The 14,380-nt window shown below is 38.4% G+C and overlaps 1 protein-coding gene across 3 annotated transcripts in view; it reads right to left on the bottom strand.

Moving 5' to 3' along the window:
• Positions 1–37: 37 nt before the first annotated feature.
• The window catches only part of radil (Ras association and DIL domains), a 121,112-nt gene continuing 106,769 nt past the window's right edge, over positions 38–14,380 (bottom strand). For 2 of the 3 annotated variants that reach the window (XM_051933777.1, XM_051933779.1), the window contains 4 exons: positions 8,006–8,405; positions 7,532–7,635; positions 5,662–5,801; positions 38–2,924 (listed from right to left, as the gene is read on the bottom strand). In XM_051933777.1, the coding sequence (XP_051789737.1) occupies positions 2,825–2,924; positions 5,662–5,801; positions 7,532–7,635; positions 8,006–8,405 (744 nt within the window). In that variant the 3' untranslated portion in view covers positions 38–2,824. The remainder of the gene's footprint in view (positions 2,925–5,661; positions 5,802–7,531; positions 7,636–8,005; positions 8,406–14,380) is intronic. The other variant, XM_051933778.1, reaches the window with a different exon arrangement.

Genomic DNA, 14,380 nt, shown 5'->3' with positions numbered 1-14,380 from the left:
AAGTTACCTCTAGGACAAACAGCCTTGAATGTGAAGATGTATTTAGTCAGCAATCTAGAAAAAAATCTGCATTTATTTTTATGATACAAAGAAGTACATTGCCATGTTCTTAAAAATACATTTTCTGATAAAAATGACAAACATCAACACAACAGGATTTTCTTCTATACAACTTGTGAAAAAATAAAATCAATACAACAGTTACAAACTGGGAGATTTTGTTAATTTGCATCCTCACAGAGAGCCAATAACACGTAATACGTCAAAGACAATGTTCTTTTTTTTAAATTGTTGATCACAGAACCAGATACAAAGTATTATTATGATAAATATTTTATACAATTTGATTTGCATATTTAATGCATAATAGTTTTCTATAATATTTTTTACTTTTAGATTATTTGTTGGCTGACAAAACTATTTTTTACATTCACAAGACTAAAAGACTGATTCAGCTTCAGTGACGCTTACAGTAATTACTAACCTCATTTATTACAAGACGTACTGCAATCATGATTTATTTAGTGAAAGCTATGCATATTACTTAAATCACACATAATTGTTTCAATAGTGAAATAAAATATTGGGTGGAGAAGGGATGCAATGGATATTCAAAAACACAACTGTGTTTATTAATACAACATTTTAAACAGATTTAAATATCTTCACTGATTCTTAGTGAATCAGCCCTTTTCACACAACTCGGAATTAACACATCGACAGGAAAATCTACTTCCTGTTAGTTAGACAGTAATGAATTGTGTTTATTCCAGTTTTCTGCTTTCACTTCCAATAATTGTTTTTTTTAATGTGAGAAGTAATGTTTAAAAGCACTACATAACAGAAGCGTCAAAACTGGACGAAGGCTAGAACAAGTTTGTGGAGGAATTCCTTTATATTTACCAAGGTAAGCTTTTGTTAACTTTATGTCATTATGCTAACAATTTCAACTAACCTGTTTTTTTATATTTAATGTTGGCTCGCTCCATTTTTGACAGATGTCAGTATACTTTTATAAGGTAAATTTACCTGTCATTTTATAAAATACCTATTGTTGATCAAGGTTTACTTAGCAACCATTTATCTTTGCATCATTTTTTTTGCATTTGTCGTATGCAAGTTAATAAGTTCCTGCCATGAAATGCACAAACATACGACAATTAAACATATGTTTTATATTGTTATTGCAGTTATGTTATGCTGTCTACTGACCAGGAGCAGGTGCCGCTATATGGTTGGGTTCTAGGAAAAAGGACCTGATGTGCTGTTTTCCATCAAGGTGGACTCTCACACGTTAACTCCAAGATGAGCATTTTCTCTTTAAAAAGTTGATTCCCAGTATGACATCAAAGTTGTTCCAGCTAAGAAAGACACATGAGCAATTTTAAGGCATCATTATGTACTCTTACAAACGTAAATGCTGCCATGGCATGTAAAGAATGTGGTTCTTTATCTCTTCATTGCTTAGATCCATTTTCTTCACATGTTTTATCGGTGGGAAAGTTTTCAACACTCAAACTGTTTTTATTTAAATTTTTAACAAAAAGGGACACTGTTTAAGCTCTTTATTCACCATTCTGCCATTCGTTAGGACAACTGGAATAGAGTTTAAACTGTCGATGATGCCTCAGGGTAGAAAAAGTAAAGTGTGAAAAAGGCTCATTGTTTCTTAACACCTACAAGTATGTAAACACGTAAGTGTAAAATATTGAAGTTGGTTTCATTGATGGTTTGTGTTCCAGGCATTTAGCTATATATCATATTCACGTTTGGTAATTCATCAGGATTTTTTTCAATTTTCTCAATTGGTTTTTCATTCACCATAAAAAATACTGTTATAAGAAGCATATGCCCTTCAGATAAATAAACAGTAATAATAAAAAGGTCTCATGATAGCTAATACAAGTTTGCAGAATGGATAGGTAAATTATCCAGAGGTTAAACTTTAGACCAGCACAGCAAGAAAAATACCAGTTTGACTTAGAGATCCTAAAGCTAGAACATTGTCACAGGAGTGAGTACTTTGGCATACTGTTTGTTTATCACATTATCTGACTCACAGTATATTAGTCACCAACAGGTAGAACCATTTCTTCATTCAGTAATCCTTCTACCTTCATTCAGCAACTTTAGCTTTGGGAAAAGATACTTCCTTTTGAGGTACAAAATTTAAAAATATGTCTCCGTCACTGAGCTTTACTTCAGCGATGGAAAGATAAATAAGCACACTCGTGTGCACTCTTTGTTAACCTTCTTGACTTTTTACAAGCTTGTCATGTCCAGATCGTTTTTCTAATTTGTTTGACATCCCACATATTTCAAATCATCAAATTTCTTCAGTGTGTGATTAACATTTTAATTACTGACTGATACCACACAATTTAAATCAACTGTGATAGTCCTAGACCTATGCTTTGATTGGAAATCATGTGTTCAAGTCCAAAAAGTAAAGTAAAGCCTTAGCCAGGGGACAGACATTAACAGTCATAGACTTTCTTGTGAGTAAATGTGAAAAGTTGGTAATACTGTGGAAAATATTTGCATAATCATTATAACACTTTATGTAACTATTAACAGATAAAATCTTCCCCTTGTTAAAGATTCGTAACTGTAGACGAAACCTATTTAGAACTGTCATGGAAGCATGGAACAAAAAATATTTTTCAAATGCCATGAAATGCTTCTTTCAGTCTTTAAGCATTACCTCCTGCTGGCAGGTGCTGGAGCCTCCCATGCTTATTTGGTAAGCTGAAAGCTTAACCTTAGAGTGGTTTAAGCAAACCGGTAAGTTAAAGGCTTTGCATATAATGATTTGTTCTTCATCCTAACACGAGGATGCACTGATTTTTTCGGAGACCTCTTTATCAGACTTAGCAACCAAAAAACGAAGCCTCCCACCTCCAAGACGAATAAGGTCCACAGCACTGTAAAGGAAGCATAATAGTTAATATATGGCTTTTAAAATATTTGCTTTCAACCATTACATTATTAAATGACAAAAAATGCAACTGCATGAGTTGCATACTATGACGTAAGTGGGGACCAATCATTCATTCTGTCTCGGTTAGCTAATTGACACATTTTTTGAGCAATGTTCAATTTCTCCTTTGCTCAATCTAATAACCAGCATATTACAAATCTGAATAATCAGGTGGACTGTTGCATGGACATAGGAAAATTTAACTGTTATTTGCATGTCTGCCATAGACTAGTAACAGCAGAGTTCTACAAAAAAGGACAATAAATACAATGTCGGAGACAAACAACAAAGGAAGTGCACATCATGCATTTAGGACTTGTAGTGATTGTTGAGTGGCGTTATCCAAATCTGGTAGTACTAGTGCGAACGGCACTGTGCAACTTGGCAGAACAGAGGAGAGATCACATGTGTTATACATCTCTGTTTTGCTAACAAAACTAAAAGTCCCAGGAAAAGGAGCAAAGAACTGCAAGACAAGACATAGTCAAAATGAGAGCAAAGATCAAAACTTGGAGAAGCAATTAAACCATCTTTAAAGCCAAAATTCAAAGTAAGGAAAACGCAAGCTAGAGTTCTTTAACCAGGGAATCAGAAAAATAAAGAAATGGTGTGCCAAGTCTTAAGTTGTTCAACAATCTCAGCAATGGGATATAAGGGTGATGTCACCCACAAGGGCAGCCAGGTTGTTACCAAGATGACAACACAACTAATGGAAGTGCCCATTAAAAATAAACATGGCATTACAGATGGTACAAGATCATTTTAAATAATTCAAATAACTGTTAATCAATGACAAAAACAATTTGATAATCTTGATAACCTGAGATAGATGCAAACAATAGCAGAAAAATAGGACAATATTTCCATAATAAATTAAAGACTAATACAATTCACAACAGTCTCCTGGACAGTGAACTGTGTGCTTATGGCATTCTGTGTGATCTCATCACCCTCTGCTGTCCTGAGCCGAGCAGGTGCCGCACCAGGGTGTTACGTAGCTATAGAATACATTAAGCATACATGGAGGTAAAGGAGTTGGTGAGCCTTCTTGGTGATAGTCAAGATTTGTTGGTGATGGTTGCTCCAACAAATATATTGCTGTTTTTCCTCTCCACAGTCTCCCTTGCCAGTGCAGATGGCAATGTGATCTGCCACCTAATTTTGAAGGTCTATGACCAGCTTCTGGATTTTGCTGACTGAAAAGGAGAGAATGGTGTCCTGACACCACAGAGTCCACAGACAAATCTGCCTGCCTGTAAGCCATCTCGACATTGTTGGTGACCAGGCTTGCAATTTTAGTGTCACCAACAAGTTTTTGATGATGGTGGAGCTGTGTCAGACCACACAGTCAAAGGTGAATAAGGAGTACAGAAGGAGCAAGCACTAGACAAGGATAAAGTGATATGGCCAGTATGCTCATTTTGGGCTCTGCCAGTTAGGAAGTTCAAAATCCAGTAGCGACTGATGTGCACTCCTTATTCTTAAAAAATACTTGTACCAGCGTTCAAAAAACTTGTTTTTGGCCTTTTCCTTAACTGCTTTGAAACAAAACACAAGCACTTTGTCTAAGTGCTTCATTGCCACTGTATTCATGCTGCAACAGCTGTAGTATTGTTATTGTTAAATCTGGCAAAATCTGATTTTGGCGGTTTCTTCAAAAGTGGGCATTTTTCATACAGCTAACACACTATGTACACTTTTTTCCCAACCTCATTTAGCACTCTCTGAGAAAGTGTGAGTGAGCAAATGCTTGGAATGACAGATAGAGCTGTTATGCCATTATACGCAATATGCATGAGTCAAAGGCTTGCAGCCACAGCAGCGCCACAGGGCGGCCAATCTTACAACTTATTGACCGTACCTCATAGAACCCAGACCAAAAGTCTTAAAAAGATTTGAGTGCATAGGGTTATGGTATCCATCCATTTTCTGAACCTGCTTTGTTGTTGGTCAAAGAACACTGGGACTGGAGCAATCGAACAGAAACAAATCTAGGATGGGGCACCAATCCAGAACAGTTTCTCACACACAGTAAGTCTCCCATGGAGCAATCTAGAGCTGATAAATCAGCCTATCTTAAAGATGTTTGGGATGTGGGAAGAAATCCCACATAAACCCATAGTAAATCAGCAAATTCACCACCAGCAATGACTAGGCTGGGAGTGCTAACGCATTCACCATCCTCTTAAAGATATTCACGATTTTCTTATTTGTGCAGCCCTCAGTAGATTGTAATTCAAAAGACATTGAGCTTGTCTACTTTGAAATAAACTCTTAACATCCTGAAGGCATTCAGTGATATTTATGAAAAAATGATGTTACCCTGGAAAAATGTAATGTATTCACACAGATATTTTTTTTACATTTTTATATTTTATTAGCTTATTCTTAAGAGCAGTGTAGCAAACAGAGCCTTTGGGAGCTATTTCAGCTAATGTAAGGAAAGCCATTCAAAATTTTATTACAAAAGGTTTTTACACAAGTAAGACAAAAAAATATATATGGCTTCTCTTCAAATTACCTTCCAGGCAAGGAATAAGTGATGCTCTACTCAAGTAACCCAAGACAATTTACTACCGGCCACCCTGCCAGCCTCCATGTGAGGCAGAGCGGCACGCTGATGTGAGCCTCCGGAGAGTATTGTTACATCATTTTCTGCCGCAGTAATTCAGAACACTCACCTCTGATAATCAGCTCCAATAAGGCTTGTGCCGTTAACTGCTAAAATTCTGTCTCCAATATTCAGTCGTCCATCGGATGCCGCAGGGCCATCTGGTATTAAAGTTCTGATGTAGATCCCAGGCAAACTGAGGGGAGTGTGCTGGATTTAAAACGAAATGATTAGTGATGACACTTTATCTAGAGTTATAAAACACTGCATCTCATTTACATCTTTAAACCATGCATCTCATTTGTTGTTTGGGGTCAGTGTTGAAAAGGATGTAAAATATTGATATTTCTAAAGTGGCAAAAAATGTTTGTATTATGTATATTCAGGGTCACAAGTACCCTCATGGTGCCCACTGCCTTTGATTTGATGGTGACATTATTACACATGTTCTGTTGCATGGTGGGACCGTGAAGAAGTGATTAGTGCTGCTACCTCACAGTGTATCGTCAGAATTCTGAGCAGCACAAACCGAATGAATACACAGTACTGGGAAATGAGCCAAATTAGAAAAGAAAGAAACTAAATAATAAAAACCAGAGCAATAATTAAAATTGTAGTCAAAAGGGTAGTCAACTTTTGAAACCAGAATGGCAAAGGTATGTGTGGGAAGAATTAGTTTTAAAGTTGTTGATCCAAATCACATGGGGAATGGAACATCACACAAGTTATTAATGTGTAGTGTAGGTAACATCAGACGTTGTGGCATATAACCATGCCCACTCCCTCAGGAAATAGGAACATTGTTCTTATAACAGAACCCACAAAATGACGGCACACATCAGAAAACAAAACAGTGTTGTGAAACAGTAAATTATATAATTTTTTTGAATAAAGTAATAAATCCAGCTTAATTTCCATTGAGCATACCAAGAAAATTTATAAAATATTTATGTAATGTGGCTTCAGAAAGTATTCAGACCCCATCACTTCCTTCACACTTTGTGTTGTAGATTTAAAATTTAAATGGATAAATTGCCATTTTTGCAAACAGGATGCAACTGACCACAATTTGGAGTGCCACAGAAAATGTTTTGATTACATTTATGTATGAGACACGTCAGTTTTTGATTTTTAATAAATTTGCAAACCTTTATGAAAACATTTCCACTTTGTCATTATGGGATGTAGACTGATGGGCAAAAATGGCCAATTTATCCATTTAAAATCTACACAATAAAGTGTACAGAAAGTGAAGGGATCTAAATACTTTGTATTTTAAAAAAAAGACAGTAGATTTTGCACTGGGTACTGTGGTTTTCCTGTCATATACCAAAGATGTATGTGTTACATTAGCAGACAACAGTGAGCTGGCCTGGTTTATAGGATCAGTATTGTCACATGTACAGAGTACAGTGAAATTCTTACTTGCATGTGCTAATCTGCATGGAACCACCAAGATTAGCTAATAACTACCTTTCTTTATCTTCAATAAGACTGAAATCTCCATTTAAATGAATACCCGTGTTTGTGATTAATTGTGAACTACTACTAATGTATGTTTTGTGAATTATGTAAATATTACTTCTATACAGTGTCTAGCTACTACAAATACTCCTTATAGCATAGCACAGATAATGTTCATTTCTAAGTGCACATATTTGTGATTGTGGGCCTGGGTGTGCGAGTTCACCCTATTCAGTCTCTGTTGTGTTTTTTTTACCCTGCACCTGATTCTGTTGGTATGACCTTTGACTCCCCCAACCCACTTGCCCAACCTATGAATGAATTAAGAAGATCTGAAGATTGATGGACAAGCTGCCCCTGCTAGCTTCGTAAAATGAATGATAGTGGTGGGGTTGAGTGGGGTTAATTATTTCATGTAACTCTACTCCACATTAATGAAAATGTAATTTTGTAATATTGTAATGTCATCTACTCACCAGCCCATCGATCAGTCCCATTCCAAGTCCGAATGGTCCCTTGTCCAGCTCCACTACAAATACGTAACAGAAATCATCAGCTGCTGAGCTGTGACTGGAGGAGACTGGGGTAGGGAAGTCAAAAACGTCATTGATGTTGCCTGCACAGGACACAAGTATACACACGATTCTGCTTGCTTCAGTGTTTTGGTAGGGTTACATGCAGGGAATTGAGAAAAGAGCTGAAAACAAACCTTGAGGCCAGCATTACCTTTGTGGATGCAACCTACTCAGGAATAAATGTAATTTTGTTTTAGCGTAACCTTTAACTATTATTCTTCAAGTCTTATGAGGAATGCTTTCTGTCAAAAACTAAAATCATAAATAGTATCAGAAGAAAATTCTCAACAGTAATGAGAACATGCTCAAAGAAAGACAAAAATCATTCATTATTATAATATCTTACAGAAACAAGAAAAAAAGTTTAAAGTCTACCTTCTACCCCATTGGCGATGAAACCATTCACTCCTTTTCTGGAATTATGAGTAATCCTCGGATTTCCGTTGACTGGCAAGCTCTCTGTCTGGCTGAATTCTGTGTACAGTGGTGTGTTGGGAGGGGTCAGCAAACAAGAGGGGTCTAGTGGCTGCATGGCATGGCGGAACGACCCATTTCGTCCCAGGCTGGTCTGGATTTGGAACTGGTGCAACTTCTCCTTCAGTCTGTCATCATGAGGATGCACATCTTTAGAAGCGCAGCTCACATTTGACATCACTGACACTCTCCCATCTGTGTCCATGTCCACGTGGCTGCTGGGTCGTTGCTGGTCAACAGGAGTGGAATGTCCTCCCACCACTGTTGTTTTTAGGCTGCTGTGAAATCCTGGGATTTCATTCTGAAAAGAGAGAAAGTGATGCGTATTGCAAAGAAGAGGTGCCGGTACTAACAAAACTAGGAAACTGAACGAAACATCTATCCACTCTACAGGAGTTAGTGTAGTGCTATGTCAGTGAGCATCTGCTAAGGAGATAAAAGGTTAAAGGTTATTTACATGCTGAAAAGGAAAGGAGTTTAAATACACAACATTTTGGATGTATGGTCTTCATCAGGTATGCAACTAAAAAGGAAAGAGCAAGTAGTATATACTGTATAGACGGGAACAACACCATTGCAGGTGAAAGGAGAAAAGATGAGAGTAGTTGTAAAAAAGCTGCCATCAGAGATGATGAAGGGAGCAATTAGAAAGATATTTGATCTTTAAAACCTAGAAGAGAAATTAGAAACATATTTGATCTTTAAAAGCTGTAAAATTGTGTAATCCCAGGGTGAGAATGATCTCCGCTTCTTCTGTTTTTCTTTGCAAAGTGTCTTTGAAGCCCTGTGAAAGAACACACACAGACCAGCGTGGCTGTGATCAGGGGATGTGAAGTGTTCTAATTTATGCTTTGTGAGGTGTGTTATCTTAGTGGCTTGAATGTGCTCCCGGAAACGGTCTGCTAGAGTCATCCCCCTGTTTCACCTGTGTAGATGGCTGAGCTCTCCCTACAAAAAAATGAAGAAAATAAGAGTTGTGGACTGGCATGAGGCCCGTTGTTGAGTATTGAATTGATCAGAGGGAACAGATACAAAACTATTGTTGGGGACATAGTTGCAAGTGACACAGCAGCTCCCGTTACTTCTCAAAATACCTGATGAGGAATGTGGCTCTGCTGTGTGACGTGAGCTGTGGACAAGTAGTTTGCAGAGGTTAGGTGGTTGATGGAAGGAGATCAAAGGAGGGTTACGTAAAAGGTTCCTGTGGAAGGATCAGTCTTCAAAAGGGAGAATGTTTATTTAATGACCTGTGAGAGAGACATGGAGAGTGTTATGGTGGGGTGGGATGGGAAGAGCAGCAGGATGTGGATTTCATTATTGGGGTTGCTCTTAGAATGGATGTTACAAGTGGTCTACTCCTGGCTTGATTGAGGGCTCTGTTCACAATAGGAGAAGCATAACCTATATCAAAGAAGAAACTCCTCTCTGTGAGAAGTGAAACTCATCACTGCTGAGGTGGCGGATTCTAAAGGGGAACTGTGAAAGATGTAGAGAGTTTTTAGAGAGCTGTAGAGAAGGTAACTGTGTGAGTCAGTTGACTTGTTATAGACAGAGGTTTTAAGTGACAGAAAAACTGGTACAAGGACTAATATCTAAAAATGGTGTAATTTGGTGGAAACGTTGACTATAGAACTGAGAGACGGATGGAATCTATTAAAATCATTGATGAATTCTTATAACTAGAGTCTGGAGCAAGCCTCTTCCTTTTCAGTGGCTCACCTGATTAAGTCTGTACAGCCGAAACTGTGTCTTTAACCTTCTTTCCTTCTTTCAGTGTGGAAATATCCATTATATTTTTTTTTACAAATTCTTAAGTCTGCTTATTCTGTTCAGTATTCCTTGGAGTTGTTGCCAATCCTAGTAGCACTGGCTGAAACGCGGGAACCAACCTTGGACAGGATGCTAGGCAATAGTAGATAGATAGATAGATAGATAGATAGATAGATAGATAGATAGATAGATAGATAGATAGATAGATAGATACTTTATTAATCCCAATGGGAAATTCAGTAGAACACACTCGCACACCAGCACGCTCACTCTGGCTGATTTAATTTAGGGCTGTCCAATAACAAAACATGCCAATCTTAAGGATGTGGAAAACATGCACACCCCACACATGCAGTGACAGGGCTGGGATTCAAAGGTAGGACTCTGCTTCATCAATAATCAAAATAGGTTTTCTGAAGTGTGATTTTCGGCGAAGTAGTCAGATTTATTTTACACTTGACATTCTCATAAATTTGATACTGCCAGTTTGCCCTTGTTCTGGTGCCTCTTGGATTTGTGTGCTGCAGACGTATGAGTTCCGACTGGAAGTCTCCTAGCAGTGCTAGTTGCAATTTGAATCCAAACTACAAAACAAATAGCACCCTCTAGAGAGTGCTTCTTGCTGGTGCTAAGAAACTGCATTTCACAGATACTGTCTGTGTTCTCAGTATATGAAAAAAAAGAAACCATTTGCATCGTGCTACTCGACTCACTTCTGCTTTTATCACTGATGCTACAACTTCAGGGAAACCATTCATACTTGCTGGATTGCACAAACCTGTCAGTACAGATTGCCTCCAGTGAGATGTTCTGTCTTACAGTATGATAAAATGCACTTTGTGTTGAAGCATGTCATACTGTTAAATGTCTGACTTGAGTAAGCAGATGAGGAGAACATCAAGGATGTGATACATGCCGCAGTCGTTAATTATTGTGACAATGTTGCACTAATATGACATGCTTCTTTAAGAAACTAATTTCAGGAAACAAGGGCTGCCCCAATATCAATCACCTCAGCACCACATTATATTTAAAAGCCAGGAAACCTTGCAATCTGGTAAAAGGTTTTGTATTCCTTTTCAAGCTGCAGCCTTTGGGCATAACTGTAGTATGGAACCTCTGTGAGAATTAATTTAGGTGTTAGTTCCTTTCTGTCATGTCTGCTGCCGCTTCCATTTATGCGTTTTAGGTTCGCCCTCTTGGTCTCATTCATTTTGATTCAATCACAGAGTACCTTTTCTCCCAGACATTCCTGGCTTTCCTAGCCATATCACCTTTTGCTGGTCACAACCACCACCTCCCCAGTTTGTTATTTCTTTCTCAGCACTTTCATCCTGTTATTCTCATATCAGTCCTTTCTCACTGTGTGCCATGTTCACCCTTTCATCAGTAATGTCTCTCCCTTACATTACATGACTCCACACACAGCTTGCTGAAACTTTTGTCTTCAGTGTCAGAGAGCAACCCCCAGATATCACAAATGAGGAACCTCTTACATGTCCATCTTAAAGTTGTTATCACAACTCAAGCTTCATCTACAATCCCAAATGAGAAGAAGTTGGGACGGTATGGAAAATGCAAATAAAAAAACTGCAGGGATTCTTAAATGTACTTTGACTTTTATTTCCTTACAGACAGTATGAACCCAAGATATTTGATGTTTTGTCAGGTCAACTTCATTTCATCTATACTAATTAATAAAAGGCAAAGCCCTCACTGACTCACTGACTGACTGACTGATTCACTCATCACTAATTGTCCAACTTCCCGTGTAGGTGGAAGGCTGAAATTTGGCAGGCTGATTCCTTACAGCTTACTTACAAAAGTTAGGCAGGTTTCATTTCGAAATTCAATGCGTAATGGTCATAACTGGAACCTCTTTTTTGACAATATACTGTAATGGACGGCAGCTCGATGGCCGTGGGAGGCGGAGTTGAGTGTCACGTCATCACGCCTCCCACGTAATCACGTGAAAAGACTGTGAACGCAGTAGGGAGAAATGAAGAAAGAGCCGCAAACAGCGAAGAACAAAAAATTCATTAAACAATTGAGAAGGGAGCGAAACAATAAGAAGCGAGCGAGTGAAGCATACAAGCATCTTCATAAGGGAAACAAAGCACGGTGTAAAACGTAAGTTTAAATTAAGTTTATAGAAACGCTCCCGCTGCGGATTGCAATAACATATTCGCGAGATAAAAGTTTAATGAGAAGACACGAGGTATAAACGAACCACACGCCGTAGCGCAACGTTAGGGGCTTCACCTCTTGCGCTGACGTTCGAGATTCGATTCCCGAGAGGGGATGCAATGAGTGTGTATGCATGAAGAGCACAGAATTAGGGCGAAACACGTGTCGCGCACTCTTTGCATAATTTGAAAGTAAACAATTTCAACCATTCTATGATCTGCTTCCCGCAACTGAAAGATGGCACATGGCGGATGTTAGCCGACTTGCTGACCGCAACGTTAGGGGCTTCAAATCTGCCGCTGACGATAGAGATTCCATTCCCGAGAGGGGATGCAGTGAGTGTGTAAGCTTGATGAGCCCAAAATTAGGGAGAAATACGTGTCGTATACTCTTTGCATTATTTGAAATTAAACTATTAAAACCATTCTATGATCTGCTTCTGGGAACAGAAAGAGGGCACATGGCGGATGTAAGGCGACTTCCTGACTAACCACAAGCGTAACATGGCAGGTAACCACCCATACAGTCAGACTGTGATTCAGAAAACGAATGCCATGAATGCAATTACCACGATCTACATACTGTCAAATAAACGAAACACACGCCGTAGCGCGACAGCTGTGAAAAGGGAGGTTCACAAAAAAACACATCCTTAACAAATTGTTATTGGTATATTTTCGATCCGTTTAAAAAGGTTTTCTTTTCATCTTAATAAAAAATTAAAAGCAGTACTTCGCCGCAACGAAGCGCGAGAATTTGGCTATATATATCTGCTAAAAAAAAAAAATAGGAGGTAATGTCGTTTTACTCGCTGTAGATTTTAGTCAAACATTACCAGTTATTCCACGAGGGAGACCAGCAGATGAACTCAACGCATGTTTAAAATCCATGCTTCTCCCACAGTCGGTTATATGTCGCGTGTTCTCGGGTAGGTACACCAAAAAATGTATACATTTAAGCATGTAATGGGCAAACAAAAAATGAGGTACAGTATACCCGAAGGCACTGCAGTAGTACTCAATGTAACTTTACTTCTTAAATGTTAATGTTTTACTGTTTAATAATTTATATGCTTCTTATATGTTGTTCAAATTCTTTTCTCAAAATACCAGTGACAGCGCAATGCACGATAACATGGAGTGAATACACCATACGCATCCGCCCACGGCCGCCCTGGTGTGCGCAGATAGGAGTTGATTCTACAATAAAATAAAGATAAAAAGAGTAATACAATCATCACCCATAAAGCGGATAGTAGATGTGACGTACTATATGTGTGCCAGATTTCAAGTCAATAGCTGAAACGGTTTGCGAGCTACAGGTGATTTAAAATCCTGGACAGACAAACGAATAGCCACGGTAGCAAATAATTTATATTTATATGAAATGTGCTTCTTATATATTACTTCATATTCTCATATGATAATGATGTTAATGTTGTTTATATTGATTTCCATGTTATTGAAAGTGCATGTATGTGTGTATATGTATTTGTATATATATATATATATATATATATATAATGTGTGTATATATATATATATATATGTGTGTGTATATATATATACAGTAATCCCTCCTCCATCGCAGGGGTTGCGTTCCACAGCCACCCGCGAAATAAGAAAATCCGCGAAGTAGAAACCATATGTTTATATGGTTATTTTTATATTGTCATGCTTGGGTCACAGATTTGCGCAGAAACACAGGAGGTTGTAGAGAGACAGGAACGTTATTCAAGCACTGCAAACAAACATTTGTCTCTTTTTCAAAAGTTTAAACTGTGCTCCATGACAAGACAGAGATGACAGTTCTGTCTCACAATTAAAAGAATGCAAACATATCTTCCTCTTCAAAGGAAACAGAGAGGAAAGCAAACAAATCAATAGGGCTGTTTGTACCGGCGGTGCTTCGCATACTTAAAAGCCAAAGCTGTTGAAGGCGGCAGCTCACACCCCCTCCGTCAGGAGCAGGGAGGGGGAGAGAGAGAGAAAAACAAAGTCAAAAATCAATACGTGCCCTTTGAGCTTTTAAGTATGCGAAGCACCGTGCAGCATGTCGCTTCAGGAAGCAGCTGCACACAGAAGGTAGCAACGTGAAGATAATCTTTCAGCATTTTTAGACAAGCGTCCGTATCTTCTAGGTGTGCAAACATCCCCCCTGCTCACACCCCCTACGTCAGGATCACAGAAAGTCAGCGCAAGAGAGAGAGAGAAAAGTAAGTTGGGTAGCTTCTCAGCCATCTGCCAATAGCGTCCCTTGCATGAAATCAACTGGGCAAACCAACTGAGGAAGCATGTACCAGAAATTAAAAGACCCATT

The sequence above is a fragment of the Erpetoichthys calabaricus genome, chromosome 11 (genome assembly GCF_900747795.2).
Source record: "Erpetoichthys calabaricus chromosome 11, fErpCal1.3, whole genome shotgun sequence".
Lineage (NCBI taxonomy): Eukaryota > Metazoa > Chordata > Cladistia > Polypteriformes > Polypteridae > Erpetoichthys > Erpetoichthys calabaricus.
The sequence above is the reverse complement of the archived record's forward strand: the minus strand, read 5'-3'. Positions and strand labels throughout refer to the sequence as shown.